This window comes from Giardia intestinalis, chromosome 3, assembly GCF_000002435.2.
Source record: "Giardia intestinalis strain WB C6 chromosome 3, whole genome shotgun sequence".
Lineage (NCBI taxonomy): Eukaryota > Fornicata > Diplomonadida > Hexamitidae > Giardia > Giardia duodenalis.
Window position 1 is genome coordinate 879,445 of NC_051858.1, and position 23,227 is coordinate 902,671.

Consider the following 23,227-nt stretch of genomic DNA (forward strand, 5'->3'; position numbering starts at 1 on the left):
ATGGGAGGTGACGAGGTCCATGAGTCCGAGGAGAGCCCGCACGGAATCAATAGCTCGTCTACGGTACGTCTAAAAACGATGAAAAACGCCTCTTATACATGGAAAGACGTCTTAGGACCGCTAAGTAGAATCTGTCGCGATGCTACCCTTATTAAGCTCTGTTTGCTCCCAAAAATGCGATTTGTGGCTGCAGCATGCAGAGACCCCATCTTAAAAATGTCCTTCCTTGCCCCGTTGGAGCGCTCAAATCATTCGCTCCATACAATCTTATCTCCTCATAATTCAAGTTTTTATTCACGTATGTATCACGGGGCCGACTATCTTGGCGATGCATACTTATGCCCCACAGACAGCAAACGGACAAAGAAGCACGGGCATGCCATTTTCTACTGCACAACCCAAGCTCCCCGGATACCAGTAGTAGCTGCTCGAATTTACCCCAAGTTAAGTCAGAATCTTATAATCACCGTCTCCGGTATTCCACGCGAGCTTATGTTTCCAGACTCCTATGCGATGTACAGGTTTTCTCGTCCACTACTTCGGATGGCTATCTGCACTCTGAGCCCTAAGGGGCATATACGTGTAAAAGGAAATGTGTATACCCATCCCTTGTTTGGAAAGCACTTAGATTTGTATGACATCCAAGACCCCTTAATCCCCGGAACTGCTATGTTCGAGTCGGACAATCATGAAATCTATATTAGAGCCGATATGCTTGCGCATCAGCGGCTGTTTTTGCTGATAGAATTTACCTTTTTGGCAGATCTCAATAAGGAAGGGGAGTCTAATATACCTCTCATTGAAGTATCAAGAGGTGTGTCTTTTCTGCGACTTAGTCCCATGGAAGACTTTTCCCAATCATTTATGGAGGGTGTTCAGCAGTCTATGATGTCTTTACCAAAGCTGTTAGATAAACATGAAGCAAAGATGCAGAGAAGGCGGGCAGACGATGACTTTATGCGTATTTATGACCTCGTGGACATTTTGAATTTGGTAGGGTGCACAAAAAATGATTCAAAGTTAGTAAAGCTCCTTCAATCTGCTTCTAAAAATGTAAGCAATCCTAATAAACAAAAGCAAAATCTGCAACAATACTCCCCCGTGGATCAAACATCTATAGAGCTGCCCATATTTGAATTCTCAGTCTCGGATCCTCTTACAACTCTCGTTGACGGAACAAGCTTCAAACGTTGGAAGTCCAAGCCGAGCAGGTCCTGCTCACTTGTGTTGAAAATAAAACCTATACACATTCGTGATGTAGGACCACTGAGTAGACTTCCAGGGACAATGATTGTTCCACCGCGATGTCTATTCTTACTAGATCATATTACGGCAGCATATGCTTCCATGCTTGTAGGTCCACAATCACATCTCCAGCAAGCTAATCCTCAGTTGGGTCGACTCTGCGTAAGACCAGTTGTAGACGATGGTGACACTAGCGGCCTTGCCGCAATGCTAAGATCTTCATCTGGCTCTGCTTTGCAATTTCCCGCTGAGATTGCAACCCTTACTGCCATAGTGAAAAGTTTTGGCCGACAGAGAGCGGTCATACAAAACGAATATCCCGTGGCACTCTCAGGAAGCGCTCTCCTGTACTTTTTTGCCGCTATATTTGAAGAACGTGTGAACGAGGTGCCCCGGGATCTCAGGTACTACATGAACCAAAGCGTTTTGCTACCAGTGTCCTTAAATATTACTGATAACATATTTCTGGGGACATTCATACGATGTTTAAGATACTTTCAACATTCAATACTAAGGGAGATGGCAGCAATGAATTTGAGGAACGAGTGGAGGGGAGATGAGACGACATGGGATAAGGAATATGATCAGATAGTCAGGCTCCTTTCAAAAGGCCAGTCTTACTGATCATCCTGACTTTCGGTAGAACAGCTGTATGAAGTTGATGAGGGCGATTCAAGTATCCGAGCCATTTCGTTATAGAGAGCTATTTCTTGTTCATCAGTACACCCATGCTCTTCTCGCTCCTTCTCGATCCACTTCAGTGGAGTCATTCCGGCAGAGTCACATATGCCTCGCTCATAGTCACTAAGAATAGTTACTGAAACGAGGTCATGTAATTGTATCGCCATGATCAGCGCAGTATACCCATCTCGATCCGTTTTCACTCCAGCCTCCAGATCTGCAAGCAATTTGATGACAGGATGAACTCTTTCCCGAGTTGCATGCATCAGCGCTGTCCATCCATTGACATCTTGCAGTCTTCCTTCGTCTTTCTGGAGCAGCTTGACACAATCAACGTTTCCATGGATCGCTGCATACATGAGAGCGGTCATTCCTTTTGTATCTCCAAGTCTTCGTTCATATAGCATAAGTATGATTAAGCTTTCAACTGAGTCGCATTCTGCTGCGTGCATAAGTGCTGTGCGACCATCCTCGTCCCTAAGTCCGTGCTGGACTTCTACATAACTCCACACGGTGATCACATCATCCTCTTCTGCAGCCTGGATTAGTTCCGTGAACCGATCGATCTTGTTCTCGGTTTTATTTGTGTGCTCAAATGGGATGGACAGTGGGACACCTTCGTATTCCCTAAGGACCTTAGCTGCCTGGTAGTGCTCTTCTTTCAGCGCCAAAGAAAGTGCCGTCTCTCCATCGTGGCGTTTTATCATGGCCTCCTTCTCCATGAGTGCAGGAATCAGCTTACTGCGATTCATCAGTGCCGCAAGCATGAGCGCGGTATTACCATCGTTGTTAGTCTGACCAGCCATGTAGATGTATTTGTTTAACTCACTGATGTCGTTATTGTAGATTGCAAGCATAAGTGGAGTGTTACCCCGCTCATCTTTAGCGCATTCCTTAGAGCTGAGACCTGTTTCTTCCGAAGATGTGGCCTCTTCGGCACCGAAGTTGTCAGTGAGGCTTTTCAACAACTCTGAGCGAAGAGCAACCTTATTAATGTAGTGTGTTTTCTCTGATGCATCTGAGACATCGTTGCCAACGTGTACCGTAAGAATTGGGTTTTTGTCTGCAGAATGGGTCAACTCTTCATCTAACAAAGCCATACTGATAATTTGCATGCGTCTAAGCTCCTTACGTAAGTGCTCTATTTCGATTTGGAGGTCGTCGTGTTTTGTTACGGATTCATAAGTTTCCAAAAGTCGATTACCCAATTCCTCGATTGTTAAGGCTGGCCCACGACTGTGATCTGTCTTAAATGGCTGAGGCTCATGGGACTGTTGGCTTTGTTCTTCATCGGCTACATTTAATTTCGTTAATGTGATACCCGGGGGATCAGTAAGAGCATCCAAATCTACACTTCCTTGTTCAGGGACACCCTCTGTTGTGCTGTACTTGCCAGAGTCCATTCGTTTTTTGGTGTTTCTTACGCAATCCTTGTGCCTATTAGGGGTGGAGGCAGATCCTGTTGAACCACTACTAGACTGAAGCGCCTGGGACAGTTGCGGTCCTCCATGCACTTGCTCCTTCTTTTCTCTCCTACTACTTTGCTTTTCTAGCTCAACTATTCTAATGTTGAGGGAAGTGTTATTGGTTGCAAGCCTATGAATCTGAGCTTTAGCGTCTAGGAGCTGTGCTTGTAGGGAGTTATTTGCCGTTTGTAGTGTGCACACCTGTCGTTTTAAATCAGCGGACTCCATACGCAGCCGCTGAATATCCGGGTTGGACGACGGCTTCTTCGCTATGCTCTCAGCCATCTTGAGCTTCTCACGAGAGCTGAGGGTTTTTTTAGTGTGACCTGACAGTACCGCAACAGTACTTCTGTTGGTATAAGTACTCTCATCTTGTTCGTGGACATCACTTATTTTCGAAATGACGGTTGCTTTGTTCGGAGCAGGCTTCGATACCGGCTCTTCAGAGTTTTTCTGGTCACATTGAATGGCAATATCGTTTAGTTGGCTTCTTCTAGTCTTATGTGCTCGGGTGCATTCCTTCATATGTTTTTTGTACTCTACCCTAAGTTGTTGATATGAAGTTATCAAACTCATCAGCCTCTCGTAGTCAAGCTTAGATGTTTTCTTGTTAGCTTCTGAGAGTGTGCTTAATTTGGACCTTAGTTCTTCTATGGTTTCGTTCTGACAATGTATTGTCTCTTGCATAGTTAGAATGTCATATTGCGAAGACCGTTCATTCTCTGCGTCACCATTCCGGCCCTGTTGCTGATGAGCTGTGGGGGGTGTAGAGTGTATACCTTGCTGCGGAAGCTCTGAGCCGATGGGCACAGAACCGTTATTGCGCGGATTTGACTTTAGGTGGCGAAAATTTCCAGATTCGCTGCGTCTCGTTGGAGATTGGTCTGGTACGTTTGCTAGGGGTTTAGTAAGAGCAGAATGACTACGTTCAGGGGCAGCCTTATACTGATTAGAAGTTCCATGATTCTTGGCTGTATGCTGAGTTCGGCTCAAAGACCTCAGCATGGGGGCGATCTGTTCCTGTGAGGAAGTAGAGCTCTGTGGTTCTTCTTGCGCAGATACCCCTATCTGTGGAGACAACAAGTACTCACCAGAGCTCAAGTACTGGTTCAGGATATCCCTCGTGTATAAAGTCCCAAGACTGATAGCCAACTCCATTGCATGCTCAAGATCACGCTTAGTGAATATCTTATGATTTAATAGATACATGACACAGCTGAATTTCCGCTGGATTACTGCATGATCTAACGCAGTCCGCCCCTGATAGTCCTTTTCAAAAGAAAGATATGGAAACAAGTATGGGAAGCAGGATATACTGGACGATTGAACGGCGACCATAAGAGGCGTTAGACCGTCAATTGTCCTTATCCTGTATTCTCGCTCCACAAGAATTCTGCAGACATAAACGTGGTCGTGGCGAACTGATGTGATCAGTGCGCTATCGCCTTTACTGTTTGTGAGGCCAGCTTCGGAGTCAATAAGGATTTGGACCATCTGCGAATCATTTCGACGGGCTGCTATTATCAGCCCCGTATCGTCATCTTCTGCACGAGATCTAGCATAAACCGACAAATTTGCAAGTACATATTCATAATTTCCTGTACATATAGCCTCAAACCATGCTTGCGTGGCGGGACACGCCATCTCAAAATGGTCACTTTAGTTAAAAGTAATTATGCCCTTGTGGTTCATTATGCGAAAGTTAGCGGAGGCTGCGATAAGGCCGCAGTATTATTTATAAAAATGAAGGTATTTGCCTGCGTGAGATTCGTACCGCATCAGGGAAATGACGGCTGTCCAAAATTTAAATTCTAGTAATATGACATCTGTAGGAAAGAGTGAACTCTTGACATGGCTAGCGAATAGCGCTGGCTACGCATCTATTTCAGACTGGAGCGTGATGACAGACGGTGTTGCGGTCATGCGATGCATTAGGAAGTTCTGGCCAATCACCTGCAGAGGTATCATCACCGGTGGTTTTAACTGGACAATAACTGAGGAAGAAGAGAAGAGGCGAAACTGGAGAGTGATAGAACAGTGTCTTAAAGCTGTGACAGTTCCCATTGAAATCTTTGAGTTTGGAAAGATTGCACAAGGAAAGAAAAAGGCATGCTACCACTTCCTCGTCATGATGTACTTTATTGGGGCAATCCACTCTGGGACTGCAAAGAACATTGCATTTGCATATCCTATTGAGGCACCGTTGAAGGAATTTTTGCAAAGTGAAAGGGTTGTAAAGGTTGCGCAGATGGATGCTCAGAAGCGGCACCACCAGCGCAAGCCTAAATGTTATAGCACTACTCCAAGTAATTTGACCATGATTGATGCAGACGAGTGTGATGATATATTTGAACCCCTGAACTTTTCGACAAAAGACTTGGTCAACATCTTTGCGGATACAGATTTTTGCACCAGCCCGAATACCAAGACGCCCAATCGTCATCACCCGTCTGGTCTCGTGCATTTGCAACTTGCAGGAGAGAAGGTGAAGAGTGTTCTATCACAGAACATAGCAGCTACTGCAAAAACCGTACGTGAGGGAGAAGAGTATTCTGCCATGTCTCCCTGCAAGTCTGTCAGTTCGTCCGTTTCTAAGCCCCCAATATCACCTGAAGAGCACCCTGATACTGTTAAATCCTTCAAAACGCGTGAGAGCTCTGTTACATCTTTGCATGGTAGGGAAAGTGTTACAATATCAGAAGGAAGCACATGCAAGCACCGCTCTTCGCAAGACGAATCTTTTCGTTCATGCCCGCAGTTTATTACACCTTCTCATTCCATTTCAGAAGACCGCGAAGATATTGCTAAAGAGGAGTTTCAAGCAGTTCATCCCAGCCCTAAAAAACTATCGCCACCAAACTCTTTTGCTGCCATAAAGGCCGCAGCTACCGCTGCAGTACTTAACGCGAGCAGGGGTCCAATGGAATCATCAACCAGCAGCGTGATACATCAACTTCCAGAACAGGTCGGCATTCCCTCTATTCAGAATCATGCCATTAGACGATTCATCGCAACATCCAAGCCGTCCCTCAGCGGATCTCCTCGTCCAGCAAGCGAAAAGACTCCACTATCTCGAAATGATGGCTCGCTTCGCCAAGTATCTGCAAGATCCAGGCCATCAGCCTTTCGGACATCCACAGTTACCCATTCGGGCTGCTCTGCTGGGATTTCTCCTTCTTGTAGCCCTTCAGTATCTCGCTATATGCGTCTCAATAGCCCATCTACCGGTGTTTCCCGTTTTCACGATAATGGAGCCCATTATCAGGAATCCGGTTTGAAGATTAACTATCTTTATGACTCTAAAAAAGAAGCTACCAGCTCTATTTCGTCAATATGTTCTTCCATGAACAACTCATCTGCAGCTACACTTTCATTATTACAAACAGACGAGAAAGCTCAGGCCTATGTAGAAAAGGTCGGTACGATGTTGCAGCAGTTGAATTCAAAAGATGCTAACACAATTGAGGTAAAAACGGCCACGTCTTCAAAGCCACCTCATATGGCAGGTTTGGCTCTTCTCTCATTTAGTAATTCAGATGCCTCAGAGGGGGCATCCGATTTGCAAATGGGGCTCGATACCGGTGCGGCAAATTCATCTAAAGAAGCTAGCACAACAGTAGCCCCCCAAAGAACGTCAAGCGCTAACAGCAATCTACGCTCTAGTATGCTCTCCCACACACCCTCAAAATCTAGCACCGCTGATTGCTTTTCCTGCCCTTCAAGCGAAGAAATTAGCAATGAGGTCAATTCTACTGTGAGTTCTATGAAGCCACTTGGCGAACAAAAGTCGCTAGCTGACTACGAAAGGGGATCAAGCGTACCTAAAAATCTTCCTCGCTGGCCAAGCAAGAAGGTGACCAAAGGAATCTCTCCGATTGCACCAACAGATCCTTCTACCAGCACAACCTCTTTTATCAACCAAACTCATGGACTTGATGTTACAAACTCCCTTCTAAACGATACTAAGCTGACGCTAACAAGCAGTAACACAGTCAACGTCTCTAATATTGTTTCAATGTATAGTTCAGACTGCCCCACCAGTATCCTAAGTTCCGGAATTCAAGGCTCTGGCATTAGTCTTGTTAGTTCCAGCAATGGAAGCATGGCACCGACGAATACAAGCATGGCAGATGTAGAAAAGGCTACCCAAAGTGTGAAATATCTTGGGCCATCTTCTGAAAAGCCTGCGGAAACAGACCTTGTTTACGACCTTTCATCTAAGCCTAGCATGGTTAATCTTTTGCATTCTCAATTTGGTGCGTTTCCAGTTGCAGTTGATAGTAGTACCAGCATTCCAATGGTTATAAGCTCTTTCAGTAGTACTTATTCTCAGCCACCTCCTCCGGCACCAAATCCTAGATCGTTGGCCATTAATTTACAAAGAGTACACCAAGAAGTATCCTTACCAAGTGCACTACCCCCTGCCGAACAGCGTGAGCTTTCATCTCTTAAAACAAGTGGGGATCTGATTAATTGTGGCTCGCCCGTGATAGAGCATACTCAAAATCTCCAGTCATCTACAAGCTTTCCAGATAATATTTCACTGAGTCTTAACGTTGGTGATGCATCTAGATATTCAGGGGCCTATCTAACAGGCTCCACAAAGCAATGTCTGCCCTCGTCTGCTTCTGATACGTTTCTGTTTGCCAGCTCCACAAGCGGCCTTGGACTTACTGGCGGAACACATAGCCTTTTCACTGATTTACAAGAGGCTCGTGAGGGCACAGCAAACATACTCAAGATAACTAATAATATGGATGAACAGCACCCTTCTAGTCAGAGCACTCCGTATAGTATTAACACAAGCCTATACACAAGCGAAAGTAACCATAATATTCCCAGCACAGAGTCCTTAGATAAGCATAAGGTTACCAGCGGACGACCGCAACCATCCATACCTATTCTGCTTACTTCTGGGAGCATTGCCGATAGACCCTCTTTCATACCTCGCTCTCAGGCCCCTCCGTCAGCGTCTGTGGGCCAGAGCCAATCGTCGTTGGATCCAGAACAAGTTGCTGACATGGCTCTTATCAAGTCTGTTTGCAACAAATTCAATGACATGGAAGAGCTATCTCGCCAAAAGGACGTACAAATTGATAGCTATGGAGACCTTCTTGTTAATCTTGAGGAGATGTTCAGAATTTCAAAGGAAGAAGCTGCGAGGATTCAAGAAATTTACGACAAAAAGATTAGGTTTTTGGACAAGTTTTCCACCAAAAAGGCATTCATCATTGCACACGCTTTGCACACAGAGTTTCTCAAGAAGAAGTTCTCTCTCAACGGAGTAGAAGAGAAAGAAGAACTAAAGGACTTCCAGAACATGCTTTTAAGCTATCAGAGTGTAGTTGCAAAATATACAGATGAACTGAAGACGTTTGAGGCCTCGTTACGAGACGATCTGTTTTCGTTGTCAAAATTTGAAGAGAAGTATAATGATTTGACAAATAACAAGTACATTGCAGCGCTTAAAGCGATGAATACAGAGCTTGCCCTAAAGCTTGGACAAGCAACGGAAGAGCTAGCCCAACTAACGAACCTATCCATGAACAATGCATTGTCTAATACTAGCCCTGTTGCTGACCTGCATCGCTCAGGCCCCGAGGTTGATTCTCCAGATCTCTGCTTTGCAGCTAGTCGCATACCAGCTGCTGTCACAGAGACTGCCTTTAGTCATCTTCGCAACCCTACAAATCTTTCTCCATCTTCATCACAGACATCCCAGGTTCTTCAACCAGGTAGCCTAACAATAGACACTTTTATCAAGACTCTTGTCATGAATAGTCAGCTCCTCACAAAACTGGAGGACACAATAAGCGAACTGGATAGATACAAAGCACATTCCGGGATAATTGATCCTATCAATATGGAGTTGGCTACCTTGGCACTGGCGTCAACTGCTATGACCAGTACTAATCCAGAACATGCTCTCAAAAACTATGAAAGTAGTATCTTGCATGTCTTGCAACTGCTGAAAAGTAGCGCCAATCATTATCTAGACCAAGATGCAGCGGCCATCATCATCAAAAACCTTGGGTTGGAAAATGTGGTTCTTCCATCAGTCGTCAAGTCTATTATAGATCAGCATCGTGACATCTTGCTTGAGTTGACTAGAGATGGTCCCGTTAATGCCACCTGTCCTGCGGCATCTCAGATAGCGAACATAGCTGCAACGCTTTTTGACGAGGACTCCATAGCTGCCATCTTACGGGAAAATAACATCGACAATACTGAGCGTAATCGATTTTTATACTTACGTTCTGTTGCGGCACAGCTGCTCTGTTCCGAAAACATTCTTTCCCATAGGCTTAATGCTTCACAGTTATATCTTCAAAACGTAGCCCAGTTCATGCAAAAATATGCCCCAACCCTTGCCGGTGGGGTACTGGCAGATGCAGATAGCAGGGAGCGTATAGTAAGCATGGTTAGCGCAGATATTAATAAGCTCCGTACCAATTATGGATCTAAGCTTCTCAACACTCAATCAGCCGTGGCCCAACTGGTGAGGGAAAATGACTCGCTCAAAGCAGAGTTGCTTCACTATAAACAAATAGTTGGTAGTGCGCTGACCGACGCGACCCCTATAGCTTCCACTGTCCAACAGCTGAAGCAGCGTGATGCTCTCTTCTTTGAGCTTCTTGGTCTTTATGAAAAACTGCTTCGCGGGAACAACGGAGAAGAGGAACAGCTGAAATCTTATCTGAACGATATCACGCTCTTTAAGGCAGAACTTCAAAAGAGCACTATCAACTACGAACAGCTTGCACGGGACCGTACAAATAGCGTAATCACAGACACTATACACAACTATTTACACGTTGTACAGTCGGAACTAGACGATAGAACAGAGCAGCTAGCGGTTATCAAAAATAACCTTATAACCGAGCGATCTAACACGGATCTGATTTGCGAACACTCCAGAGTCTTAGAGGACCGCATTGCAAGGTTGGAGGCAGAAAATTACAACTTACGACTCTTATCGAAGGAAAGCTCTGTGCATGCAGACCTTTCGTCTCTTATGGCTAGTACGCCTCTGCTCAGCTACTAGTGAACACTTCTCCGCGATCTGCGCTGTGATCTTTGCGACAGAGCTCTTTGTTCATAGCCGAGGTATGGGGCGAGAAGCTGCTTTATCGTTAATCTATCATCTCTCCAGTGAGGGACCTCATCAAGAGCCTTTTGTGCATGCTGTGACTCCTTCTCAGCAAGGATTTCTATGCAGGCTAAAGATGCTTCGGGGGACGACGCTGCCCAAACCAGTGCTGACCACCCAGCGTATTGTTGCTTTATATCTGGGGCTGCTTGCACCATTCCGGCCTCGTGCGGAATTAACTGTGCAACTGTCTCAACACAACCATTGTACGCAGCTATCATAAGCGCTGTGTGACCGCTACCCCATCTTGAAGAGGCATTAGTAATCAGTTTTGATTCATGAGGCAGTAAGAGCTCCACTATATCCACGTAATTACGTTCTGCCGCATACATTAGTGCAGTGTACCCTTGACAGTCTTGCAGCCCTGCTTCATACTGGGCAAGAATCCGTACTGCAGTAGAATTTCCAGAGCATGCGGCGAGCATTAGTGTAGATCGTTTGTTAGTTGGTTCTACATACCCTGCAGCCAGCGGAGAAAGCAAAATTATCGCGTCAGTCCTGCACTTTTGAACTGCGAGCATTAGTGGCGAAGCCACCTCAATTTTTCCAAATTCCTCGGTTACCAAAGTGCCGATAGATAGGTTTCCTTCCTTAGAAATAAGATATTTGTATGAAAAGGAGCACTTGTTCTTCAGTGCTACAAAAAGACATGTTGTTCCATCAACGCACCTCCAGCCAGACTCTCTTAACGTGTCTGTGTATCTTTTTTGATCAACTTCTATCAAGACAGACGCAGAATCATAGTTATTTGTTTCCAGCGCGTGTCGTAGTGCTGTTTTCCCTTGATTGTCCTGCATCCCGTACTCTATAGTGCTGAGAAGCTTCACGGCGGCCACGTTGCCATGCTGCGCTGCAAGCATAAGTGCTGTTTCACCTGTATCAGTCCTTCTGCCAGCATAAGGGAGGAGGGTGTCCAAAACTGCGTTCATATTGTTATCGATAATTGCTTGCATAAGGGGGGTAAGAGAACCATTTTCAGTGCATGGTGGCAAGGAGCATCCAGGAAACTCAGCTACTGCTGAAATAAGAGAAGCAAATCTACTCTGAACAACCTGAAGGGTATCCTTTTGTGCTGCCATCAACGAATAGATATTTCTGACTTCCGTGGCGAGCTTCTTCCCATCATCTGTTTCTAGATAGTTAGACGCTACCTCTTTAGAGATTATCGATGCTGACGACAGTGGTGTGCTAGCTACATTGTCAGCTAGTGTCTCAACGACATCTGCAATTGACTTCTGTGCGCCCTTCTTGCTGTGCATAAACTGTGGAATAGACTCTTGAACCTGCTCACTCTGCTCCATGACTGTGTGGGTCTGTAGAAGAATTGAGACCGTGCTCTTCTCTTCCAATAAAGCGTCTCGGTTGCTAGCTACCATAGAGTAAATCGGCCGAAGCGCTGCGAACATCTTTATTAATGATTCTGTTAGAAATGTATTTTCTTCGGTAATTGATTGGATGGTTTGTAAAGCAGCTCGGAGAGTAAGTGTGCTCCCAGAGGAAATAAACTTGAGTGCTAATTGCAGCATCTGCTGAATGGCAACAGAAGATCGAGAGCCATCAACACAGAGGTCCAGGGCATCTAAAAGGTCCTTCTGAGCGTAAGCCTGGGTCTCCAGCAACGTTTCTATCATCGAGTAATGCCGAGCACGCACAGCCTGGTTGAGAGCAGTCTCATGTTCGCCTGTCGACGAGTCACACAGAAATGTGGACAAAATCCTGAGAGATCGGAAGGCACCGCATGCAGCGGCCAGGGCCAGAGGAGACCCGTACCCGGGTACGGGGGTATTCTCCTCTAGGGGCGCCAGCAAACAGACCAGTTCTGGAGCGTCTAGCTCAATAGCTATACCCAAGGCAGGATACCCTCTAGAATCTAGGAGAGAGTGCTCAAATGGAAGGAGAAGGGAGGCTATCTGCACATCGCGAGCCCTGACAGCGGTGATAAGGGCAGTATCTCCAAGGTTGTTCCGAGCACCGAGATGTTTATGTACAGAGCGAAGAATGGAATCTGCATCCTGTGCACGGACTGCTGCAAACCACTCTGCCTTAGTCTTCAGTATTGACATACAACGTGCGGAACAAGCAGCTATGAGCCTTTAGGATTCAAAGCCACCCAGTTATGAATTATTATTCCAAATAATAAATGGGCGAATGGTCACCGGGATTTAAGGGGTGCCGCTAAAAGGCAAAATTTAGAATTTCATGAGCTTCAAATGTGACAACCAGGTCGACTTCATGGTCTTGCAGCGTGAGAGAGAAGCGCGCGAAGAAAAATCCCGTGCAGAGTGGGAGGCTAAATTTGGTCGTCCATATACGGCCTCCTGTGTTGCGTCCTACAACTTAACCGACTACTGCAGAGAGCAGTTCGGGCTTCCAAAGAGGCAGCGATCTGGCGCTGAGGATGGACTCACAGTAATTCCAGAGCCCTATAGACGGGCTGTCCGGCCAAAAACGGAGGGCGATGTTATCGGATTATATAGGGATGATTATGATCAAAAGCTGTTCAATCCGCACAAGTATGGAATTCGCCGCACGGTATTCGACTGATCTTTAGGTCAAAACACTCTCTGTGTCAGCTTCAATTTACATAAAATGCCAGCGGACCCCATTGACGCCGTTTCTGAAATCGAGAATACGCGCAGGCGAGAAAAGCACATAGAGGACTTAGCCAGGAAGTGGGAACAGCGCTTTGGTTCTGAGTACGTTCAGTCATGCGCTGACAGCTACAGACTTAGAGACGAATGTAGGGTACACTTTGGCCTCCCAGAGCGCTCGGTTGTTCAAGAAAATTGGTCTATCGATAGAATTCCGGAGCCATATCGCAGAACTGACCGTCTAGAACTAACCTCAGATACGATTGGGTACTTCCAGGACGACTTTGAAGGCCGGATCTTTCCTCGTAGAGAGCATGCGCCCAAACGCGTTCCATTCACTTGACCTCACTCTGTCGTCACTGCAGAATGCGACCAGAATTGCAGATCTCGTCACCGATGATCCCAACAAGGTCGCTGTTGTGAAGCTCTTCCAAGCTGATGTGAATGCGATACTTCCACTGCCACTCGCTTGCTCCGGGCATGTTTATTATCTCGTCCTTTGTGTCTCCGTTATATCTGTACTTGTCGCACGCCCCAAATATGTCCTGCAGCATCAGGCAGCATATGATGGACCTGGAGTGCAGATTCTGACGGAGGATAGCGCGACAGTCGAACTCAGAAAGTGAACGGGAAACTTGCCAATCGCTGTCTCCCGCACGGCCCAAGTTTTCTCTCCAGAATGCGCATGCAGCGGAACGATTATGCTCCCACCAAGCACGAAGTGGGTACGTGTCATGTGTCGATGGAGCAGCCACCGTAAGGTACGAGTAAACACTCTCGTCATCACAACGATAAAAGTGTCCAGGATAACCTTCGTGGGTCATTCGTTGAACTCTGAGCCCGATGATTCCTAGGTCGGCCATGACCCGACGGATGCAGGGGTGCAAGTACCCAAGATCCTCTCCGCAAATCATCATGTTCGTGGACTCCTTTATGAGCCGCAGGTGCTTTGTGCCGCTTCTGGTCCACTCGTCGTTGTGCCAGGTAGTGAAGTACTCATAGCTCCAATGTCTTATCTTATCGCGGAGCCCGATATGCTCAAGGCTAGTAAGAGACACTGCCTCGCTGGACACATGTCTATTCGTGAATACAGGGTGGCAGAAAGCGTCTGGGTTGGAGACATCGTTTAAAAGACAGACATTCCCTAGTAGCTTTCTATACGTTTCCATCAATGCAGAGTGCAATTCTAGTGCAATATCTTCATTAAGCAAGAGGCTATCTAGCAGCGCGCAGGCCTTTTGCTCTTGTAGCTCTATCACGTAAGAATCCGTTCGTTTGTCATAACTAAGTACTCCAAACTCAACGAGTGTTGAGCACGCCAAGTCGCCGGCTGCGTGACCAGCAAGTTTGTGCGCCAGATCACGCTTGAGGAGAGGCTGCGTAAGACGTGTACGTATGTCGCTCTTGCTGCGACACCACGAAATACTTGAGTTGGGGTCATAGCACTCTTCAAATATCCAATCCCAGTGCAGAGGAGCTGCAGGAACAAACTGTCCCAGAGATCCATTATTCTTCCCTGCAGTAAGCGGCAATTCCCACGTGCGAAACAGCCCGAGAATATGATCCAGGCGCACGCAATCGAAGAACAGCTCTGCGTGCTTGAGGCGTCTCTGCATCCATTGATACCCGTCAATCTCCTCCATCTTGCGCCAGTTGTATGCCGGATAGCCCCAGTTCTGACCCATTGGCGTAAATGCGTCGGGTGGCGCACCAACAACACGGCTCTTCTCAAAGTATTCTGGGTACACCCAGGAATCTACGCCGACCGGGGACGTGCCAAAGCTCAAGTCGCCCTTGAGACATATGCCTCTGGACCGGCAGTACATAGCAGAGTCCTGTAACTGTGTGTGAGCATGCATCTGAAGAAAGGCATAAAAGAATATGTGCTTCGTAGTGCTCACTACTTCCTTGCCTATCTCCTTAGTTACTGTAGATGAAGGGGAGGCCCCAGAGGAGATCTTATCATACAGGGTCTTAATGTACAGGCAGCTATCGGTTGGTGTAAGTGCAGAGATGTTTGCTGGCTTTATTGCATCATAGAAACGCTTCAAAAGAGGATTTCTTGCAGACATGTCAGTGGATGGGTCCAGGAAACTCAACCCCTCAAAAACGTCGATAAAGTAGCGGTACAGCATGTAACTATATATCCAGTACTCGATTAGTGGGCTGCTCTGAATCCACGTGACAATATCCTTCACTAGTGTATGCAGGCCTGCGGTGTCACAGATGTAAGAGTATATTAAATACAAAAAGTTCAGCTTTTCTCTGCACACCTTGCCATAGTTGTACCTACAGTGGAGATAAGATATGTCCCTCGTCATATGGTGGCGGAAGTCATTAAGCTTCCGTGTTACTACACTATCCATTCCGGAGATCTTTTCGCACCTTATATAGATGGGATGAAGAGCAAAGACAGAAATGCCCGCATATGGTGAAGAATCCCCCGCCGAGAAATGGCTCTTAATCGTGTTGGTACCTGAGGGGGATAAGATTGGGCCGGTTATAGTGTCCTGAAGGGGAAGAAGCTGTATTATGTTGAACCCGCAGCACTTGGCGAAGTTGACAAGCATGCGCAGATCACCGAAGTCCCCAACACCAGTGGAGAGTGCAGAGCGGAGGCTGAAAAGAGGCACGCAGAGAGATGTGAACCGCGGTACTGCACTGTATGGATACCGGAAAAATCCGCAAATGAAGTACGACCAATACCTTATCGTCACAGTCTTGAGGTGGCTATTGCCCTTTTTAGCAGTAGAAGGGGCAGAACTAAGCAGCTTGACCTCACTACTATTGTTATTGTCTTCAACTTCTTGATCGTCCTTTTGACCCGGAGAAGATGCTGTCGTGGTTGTAGATGTGGTCGCAGATGCGGCTGCGGCCGCATAAAGATCACCGACGGTCTTGTATGGAAGTGTCCTATGCACAGACTCGTCGCCCAGGGTGTATGTAGCTGTCATCGAGAAAGTCTCAGATAGATGTATTGATCGGTTTTCTCCACTTTCGAAAGAGATGTTTCCATCTGCATGGACGATGGCAAACTTGAAAAGGAAGGTTTTTAGCTCGTCTACTGTAAAGTAGAAGACAGTTGGGGCTTCAAATCTACGCTCTCCCACATGGTTGAATATTATGGAGCTCCTGGAGCGGGGGTTCCAGTTACCGAAACGGGGCAGATTACCAGTCAATAGTACGCGCTCGCCCTTGAAGACGTATGGCACCATGCATGCAAACAACACGGGGACTAGGTTGGACTGAACGAGATTAGACCTACTCAGCTTTGCTATTGCCTTCTTATTCTCGACCTCCTTAACGACTTTACTTACCTTTAGAATCGCTAGCTTCTCAGGTGCCCCGTGGTGTATGGTGGCGTCCTTCAGTATCGATGTGGTTGCAGAGTCTGTCATGTCCAGGGAGTCATCAATCTTCCAAAAACATCTGTTGAAAAGCTTATTTAGTAGGTGTCCGCTATCTAGAACGCTTTTGTCCACCTTGAGGTCGTGACCAATCATGACCTTCATCGCAGAGGTATTCCAAGGGCTGCTGGAACTGAAGCTCCAGTCATCCACCAGGGTAAAGCTCACGTCAAGGACATTTCCGCTGTTGTTGACAAGTGACTCATACTGAGGATGCAACACTAAGGCTGAGATGCATTGATCATAGATTGATTGAGTGGGGGGAATGTTCGGTAGAATACGCTTCAGCACATCGGGGGACTGAGACCCATCTTCATTGATGACGGCATACCTGTACGCTCGCATATCCTCTGTGTCTGCACGATCTTCTGAAAGCCTCTCCAAGGTGTCTGTAATATCCAGGTCTAGCTCCCACAGAGGCCCGTTTCTACGCATAAAAACCATTGGTTCCTTTGCAAAGGAAGACAGGAGAGCTAGGCGCTGTGTGGGGTGCGCCACGTAGTTGTCTACCACGAAGCGGATATTGACCCTGAGTGCGTGATCCATTGTTTTTCTTCCAGCTTTGTAGAGTAGCTGTAGTGGAAAAATAAATGACATTTTACATTAAAAAGCATTTAAGCTGCCGAATTGCAAATTCCCGTCCTCCTTGGATCCTTGGATTTAGCAGTTCTCTGTCCACCAGCTTAGTAGAGCTACCATGAAAGAAGGTACAAGAGAAGGATTTGCAGACGAAGTCTTCAAGGAGTTTTTAGCGCAAAACTCGAGCACAATTCAGGACTCTATCCTGATGATACAAAAGATCTGCCTCATTCAGGCATTCACTCGTGGCTATCTTGTGCATAGACGGTACTGTATTGTGAATGAGAGCGCCATCGTCATCCAGAAGAACTATCTGCGAAAGCGAGCAGTAACTGAAACGAACAAACTATTTGATGCTGCGATGTATCTGCGCCGGAAGGACTTCTTTGATAACCATGCAACGGTCATCCAAGCCGCTTTTCGCGGGTTCTATGCGCGAAAGTATATCCTTGACGCTAGTCAGCGGAGAAAGTACATAGCGGCTGTCGCAACCGTTTCGGCGAATCTTGCCGAGGAGGCCCGAGAATTCAGTAAGAAATGTGCTGCAGAGAAGGTGGCTGAGGAAAATCAGAGGAAAGCGGCATATATAAAGAGCCTTGCCCATCAACATCACCTACGATCCACAAAGGCTATACCGGGAGTTTACAAGCCTCAATTTCCTATGTCACCTCAAACGATAGATGGACGGGCCATAGATGACATCATAAAGGCTGAGGGACTTGCAGTGGCAAAGAAAGCTACGTACTCTGTTACCCGCTCGCGCACATCAAAGTTTCCTTTGCTAAGTAGTGCACCATCGGCCCCAAAGAACTCTAGCGCCCTTGCCAGCGGCGCCACAAATTTACTCTCTCCTGTTCCAGCCCCTCTCTCAGGTCTATCTAATAGAACCTAGAAATGGTTGTGATGTAGTTCATGGACTTTTAAACAATGAAGCAGAAGCATAACAATAAGGCATTATCCCTATAACTATTGTGGATTTGGTTGGACAGACTCTCCAACCGCTTCCTTTTCGCCTTCATTTTTTCATCCAATTGATGCAATCGCGTATTCTTTCCCATTTGATTCTCATGTTTTTCCTTATGGGCATCCATCTTGGCGCGCACAGCTTGGTATTGCTTATGTAGCGCATTTATGTCGGACTTCTGAGTGACCATCTCTGCCTCTGCGGCGCATACTCCCTCTGCGATCAACTTACATTTTAATAACTGCAAAACCTGACTTGCGCTGACCATGTTGTGAGTTAATAGGGAATGTAAAATCTTAAGCGCTGCATCTGACACCTCTATTTCCCTTAGCTCTGAAAGGATCTCTGGCATCTGGTGTGACTGGTCTGTGGCAACTGTCACATTCAGCGCATTGAACATTAAATGTACTAGAGAGTATTGGTTACTCAGGCCAGCTTGAGACTTTGCTTTGGAACCATCACACACTCGCAACCGCAACGCTTGCAGTTTTGAGGTCTCTCTTTCGTGGTCAGGTTCGGTTATAAACCGCAGCTGTACTGCCATAGCTATTGTGTCTAGTAATGGGTATACTTTGCCGGCCATCAGGGGGTCTTTTAACCTTTCACAGATAGGTAGGAAGACCTCTAACAGGGTAGTAGTAACTTCCATACCTACAGCAGAAGCAGGGACAGCTAGTCGGATGAGGTACTCTTCTAGAGGATACTCGTGGAGTACTTCTGCAAGCAACGATGCGTTCGAGTCCAGCATCTCCTTAAGGTAACGCAAAGCACCTAATGCAACTTGCTTGCGATCCCAGTTAGCAAACTGAAAGATTAAAGCGTTAACCTTTGCGATATTTTCAGTGTCAAGTTCATTATTAAGGAGTGTAAAGATCTGTAAGATGAGACAGTATGCTATGTCCAAGCCCGTAAACACAGATGTACACTGATATTTAAGAGGAGTAGAAGAAATGAAAGGAAACGCGACCGAGGGTTGGAGGTCGTAGAACACAGCTAGGTCCTTCTGTGTGTACACGGTGTACACACCGTTAGATGCCATAGCCAAGTAGGTACATGCCTTGAGCAGTGGGTCTGATCGACACCTCAAGAAAAGTTCATCCGTCAAGCCAAAGCAAGAAGCAGCAACCGCGCTAATTGGAAGCCCCATCGCATCGGCTACCATGTGCATATCTACATAATGTGATTGTTGAAAGAGACAAAGTTCAATAGTCTGGAGGAGGTGGACCAGACTCATCTGGTAACTTGTTGCCGCGGATGCTAGGTGAGTTATGAACACTGTTAGGCTAGGCCCGCCCTCTACATCTGGCGCTGCGATATAGGCACTCGCAAAAGCTGCGGAAAGCTCGACAAATATTCGCTCCTGACCGCCTCTGTTCTGATACCCGAAATCTCTAGTGAATCCACTGTGATAGGTGGCATGAAGCTGTAGTATGCGCAAAAGGCTCTTTAACCATGCCCCATGCAGCTCATCTCCATCTTTGTAAGCCTGTGCAGATATGCTTTTCACAAATCCGATGTTTTCAAATAGCCAATCCACAAACCTCGCCCAGAAGCTAACTTCATGCCTCTCAGTGGTGTTGTATCTGTCAAACGTGATTGCAGTATAAGTCTTCATCTCATGAGGGCAGACCACAGCCTCTAATGCACGCAAGAGTAAGATTGGATTTGATGAAAATAACAATCTGAAGTAGAGCACCAGATCCTCTTCACTAAGGGTATCGTTTCTGCATAAAGATGACAGCAAGAGTCGGGACACAAAACATACTTCTAGAATGTTCTCTACTGAAGAATTCAGAGCTAATGCCTGCTTCAAAAGCGAACAAGCTCTGAAATACGAAAGCCTAGAAGGATGCTTAACATCTAGATAGCCGCGCTTAACATACAGTGTCACCGAGAGCTCCGTTGCATACAATATCGTTGATTGTGGCTCTATGTTACAGGAGTAAATAGGCTCATAAATCCGCTCGGATGCATGTGAGACTATTCTATAGATAACTAACTGAGGATGTGCACGTGGAATTGCAAACAATAACCAGGTAGATTCGGTCGAAACAGATGCTTCACACAAGACCCAATAAAATGAAGAAAATTCAGAAAAGCTACTGATGGGACTGGTAAGTGCTTGCTCATTATTCTCCTTCTCTTGTAAAACTCTTCTGAGATAAAAGGATTTTCTGAATCTTTCTAAAGGTATGGCGATCTTAGGTGAGGATGAAAGTATCTTGTACTCCTGTTCATGATTAACAAAGACAGAGACTGAGCGTAAAGAACATGCTTTGGACGCCAGGACAAGCTCTGGCCTAAGTATCACACTAATGAGTTCATGGTCTGTTGTCAGACCTAAGAAGTGGATAGTGATAGACTTAGATTCTGCAGTATCCATGCTCTCGGGTCCCTGCAGTGCCACTGGGAATAAAAGTAAAGATCCATCGCAACTCAGTACTGATTCTAAAAGATCAGTACTCAATTGAGAGGCGAAGTCAAGTTCAAGAAAAGTTGCGCTTGTGTGTGTCAAAATGTGTTCTTGTAGGTGATCAGACCGAAAAGGGTCGACAAGAAGCTCTTCCTTTGTGACGATATCATATGATGTACTACGCTGTCCGGCCTGTCCAGTATCTTCCAAGTCATTCAATGCTTGAAAATGCGCCTTTTTATTTCCCTTCATAACCCGTGCAATGACACTATCCGCTTGCACCAGCTTTTCTTGCTCTTCGAAGCTGGTATCCCCGGCTATTGCGGGAGCTTCCGAGGTCAAGGTTAAGGAGCTAAACGGTGAGACTAATACAACAAGGAGCTTAGTGCTGGTCACAACGGCCACGTACACATCTTGTTCGTGTTGCTGGATAATGCATGTTGCAATAAGCGGCTCGGTAGTATGGAATATGCAAGAGCTGTATGCTGGGGGTGGGATGCAGAAAGAGGCCAGATCTGTGTAGACAACCATACCATCCTGAATACGGGAGAACGAACCAGTAAACGATTGCTGCAACGCAGCATGCAAGGTTGTAGACAAGAGAAACCGTGGAGAAGCTATACAGATTACACCTCCGTCCTCGGAGATATAGCTTGGTGCAGTCAGTGGAACCCCGGGATAACAGGGAATAACTATCTCAGCTGCAAGCCTCCATACATAGGAGGCCGTCGCGTATACGGCCATGCAATAGAACCCCTGTCCTCTATGGAGCACAAGCACATGATGTCCTTGATCCAATCGCACCCCTTTAACCATAACCAGTTCTGCATGCTGACTCCCAGGACTAGGGACACGTAACGGAAATACAATATGTGGATTGCGCAGTACTAAGGGATCATAGAGACACACAGAAGATGGATAGATTGCCATGGTGTTTGCAGAAAACGTCAGGTTATCAGTAAAGTTCTTAGGAACACCATAGTACTGCTTGTACCACTCCAGGTCATCGTGCTCTCCCATGTAGGACGAAGGGGTCCAGCTGACGTCCTCAATGGACTCTAGGGCAATTTCTCGGCCTTCATATGGGATGTACTTCTGTGCGACATTGGTAGAGCATGCACATTCATGTGGTGTAGCAGACTCGGCAGTTGCTTTACAGCATGCAGTGTGTGCTTCGCTCTTGGTGGATACGCCTGGTTTGGATTGTAGCTGGGGCCGACATGTCAAAATCACAAACCGTCCATCGCTTGTAAAGCCGTGGAAATCCAACGGTTGATCCTGTTTGCGCCAGCTACACGGTACCCAGCCAACTCTATCTCTGGATAGCTCCTGCTTGAATTGAGCACGAAGTTCCGAGGAGAAGTTCAATTGCTTGGCGAATGTAACGTCAAAATGCGAAGAGGAAGCATCGGCTAATACAAGAAGGTATGAGCCAGAGTCGTTGGTGGACACATGGACAGCTAATAAGAGCCCCGTGGGGTCAAAGGATGCTTTTAGCTTGCGCAGAGAGACAGTGGTGGGTAGCTCTAAGTGATGCACGACTGTGCACAAGTGTTTGAGAGCAGGGAGGGCGCAGATGCATTCGTCCTCGTAAAACATGATGGTGAGGGAGCAGTCTGCATGAAGAACGCAGTATGCAAAGAGTCCTGCAGAAGAAGTAGTGATGCAAAAGATATCTGATGGCAGGCGAGCAGCCATAAGCTTTAGCTGAATTGAGCTGGAAAACCCGCCCTCTGTTACATGGCACTCGTAAAGAGAGTCATCCACCATGTATAACAGCATATTCGGATAGAGTAATGAAGCAGCCATAATTGGGGAGGAAAACTGGCATGTGTATGGAGAAATGGACGTTGATTTAGAATATGACAGAGAGTGTTCATACACCGCAAATATCCCTCCATCATCAGTAGGAAACACCCCAATTAAGGTGTCGCTGGACCCAGAAGCCAGAGGATAGCGGGAAAAACTGGCAGGAATAATACTGTCCATAAATGTCAGCCAAAAATGCCAGCTAAGATTTAAGTTTATTAATTGAAAGTATGATTTGCCATGTGTTTGTTGCTTATGGAGGCACAACGGCAGCATTTTAGTTTTTCACTAGCTATGGCATGACGGGCTTTATGATGGCGTCCGGCAAATTGTGTATAACGTTTTGAACTAGCAATCGTCATAGCAAGCACCACAGCTTAAAATGTGATGAATATAATGAAGGGTTGCCACACTCAGGAGGTCCCCGACTGCTATGGACCTCGTAGATGATTTTGTGCCCTTGTGTCCCTCAGATAGTAAATTTGGTAGGTCACCGAGGAGAATCTGGTGGCATCGACGAGTCTATGATCGGAACCATGGGGGCCTCACGCTGAAGACCAATTATCCCGCCATCAATAATATATGTTGGCAGCTTGGGGTACGCTCTAGCTATTCTATTGGCCGAGAGGAGTGCCCGTGCTGCGGACGTACGACAGTAAATAAAGCATGCATCAGCTTCGTGCAACTGCTTGATTTGATCAGTATTGGCTACAACCTTGGTGAATGGCACATGCACACTATTAGCAACGATCCCGCCATCGCGATTGTAATCCACATCCCGTACATCCAAAGTGACTGGACGGCTGAATGTGGAAAGAAGGGGGAGGTAGTCTGTCGGTTTGATAGTCTGTGGCAAGCTCGCAAGCATCACGTTCCCAGTCAATCTATGGCCTTACCGAGGCCCAGCGCTTTAATTATTTCA

At 46.5% G+C, this 23,227-nt stretch overlaps 10 protein-coding genes across 10 annotated transcripts; 5 read left to right on the forward strand and 5 right to left on the reverse strand.

Annotated features, from left to right (window-relative positions):
- GL50803_0088065 (uncharacterized protein) lies at window positions 1-1,869 on the forward strand (the record flags this gene model as incomplete). Its single annotated transcript, XM_001709828.1, has 1 exon — window positions 1-1,869. One exon carries the CDS (start codon window positions 1-3, stop codon window positions 1,867-1,869), a length of 1,869 nt encoding a protein of 622 aa, XP_001709880.1.
- On the reverse strand, window positions 1,863-5,036 carry GL50803_008983 (Ankyrin repeat protein 1; the record flags this gene model as incomplete). Its single annotated transcript, XM_001709829.1, has 1 exon — window positions 1,863-5,036. One exon carries the CDS (start codon window positions 5,034-5,036, stop codon window positions 1,863-1,865), a length of 3,174 nt encoding a protein of 1,057 aa, XP_001709881.1.
- A 175-nt stretch (window positions 5,037-5,211) lies between these two features.
- GL50803_008982 (uncharacterized protein) lies at window positions 5,212-10,437 on the forward strand (the record flags this gene model as incomplete). Its single annotated transcript, XM_001709830.2, has 1 exon — window positions 5,212-10,437. The coding sequence occupies one exon, from the start codon at window positions 5,212-5,214 to the stop codon at window positions 10,435-10,437; it is 5,226 nt and encodes a 1,741-aa protein (XP_001709882.2).
- Window positions 10,434-12,605, reverse strand: GL50803_0088071 (Ankyrin repeat protein 1; the record flags this gene model as incomplete). Its single annotated transcript, XM_001709833.1, has 1 exon — window positions 10,434-12,605. The coding sequence occupies one exon, from the start codon at window positions 12,603-12,605 to the stop codon at window positions 10,434-10,436; it is 2,172 nt and encodes a 723-aa protein (XP_001709885.1).
- A 136-nt stretch (window positions 12,606-12,741) lies between these two features.
- GL50803_008980 (uncharacterized protein) lies at window positions 12,742-13,086 on the forward strand (the record flags this gene model as incomplete). The annotated part of the gene is made up of 1 exon (XM_038046394.1): window positions 12,742-13,086. One exon carries the CDS (start codon window positions 12,742-12,744, stop codon window positions 13,084-13,086), a length of 345 nt encoding a protein of 114 aa, XP_037901825.1.
- Window positions 13,087-13,131: 45 nt separating this feature from the next.
- GL50803_008979 (uncharacterized protein) lies at window positions 13,132-13,476 on the forward strand (the record flags this gene model as incomplete). The annotated part of the gene is made up of 1 exon (XM_001709834.1): window positions 13,132-13,476. One exon carries the CDS (start codon window positions 13,132-13,134, stop codon window positions 13,474-13,476), a length of 345 nt encoding a protein of 114 aa, XP_001709886.1.
- Window positions 13,477-13,489: 13 nt separating this feature from the next.
- GL50803_008978 (4-alpha-glucanotransferase) lies at window positions 13,490-17,086 on the reverse strand (the record flags this gene model as incomplete). The annotated part of the gene is made up of 1 exon (XM_001709836.2): window positions 13,490-17,086. One exon carries the CDS (start codon window positions 17,084-17,086, stop codon window positions 13,490-13,492), a length of 3,597 nt encoding a protein of 1,198 aa, XP_001709888.2.
- Window positions 17,087-17,237: 151 nt separating this feature from the next.
- GL50803_0023330 (uncharacterized protein) lies at window positions 17,238-18,011 on the forward strand (the record flags this gene model as incomplete). Its single annotated transcript, XM_001709837.1, has 1 exon — window positions 17,238-18,011. The coding sequence occupies one exon, from the start codon at window positions 17,238-17,240 to the stop codon at window positions 18,009-18,011; it is 774 nt and encodes a 257-aa protein (XP_001709889.1).
- A 28-nt stretch (window positions 18,012-18,039) lies between these two features.
- Window positions 18,040-22,485, reverse strand: GL50803_00114698 (uncharacterized protein; the record flags this gene model as incomplete). Its single annotated transcript, XM_001709838.2, has 1 exon — window positions 18,040-22,485. One exon carries the CDS (start codon window positions 22,483-22,485, stop codon window positions 18,040-18,042), a length of 4,446 nt encoding a protein of 1,481 aa, XP_001709890.2.
- A 310-nt stretch (window positions 22,486-22,795) lies between these two features.
- GL50803_0027910 (Rhodanese like protein) lies at window positions 22,796-23,173 on the reverse strand (the record flags this gene model as incomplete). Its single annotated transcript, XM_001709839.1, has 1 exon — window positions 22,796-23,173. The coding sequence occupies one exon, from the start codon at window positions 23,171-23,173 to the stop codon at window positions 22,796-22,798; it is 378 nt and encodes a 125-aa protein (XP_001709891.1).
- Between the last annotated feature and the right edge of the window lie 54 nt (window positions 23,174-23,227).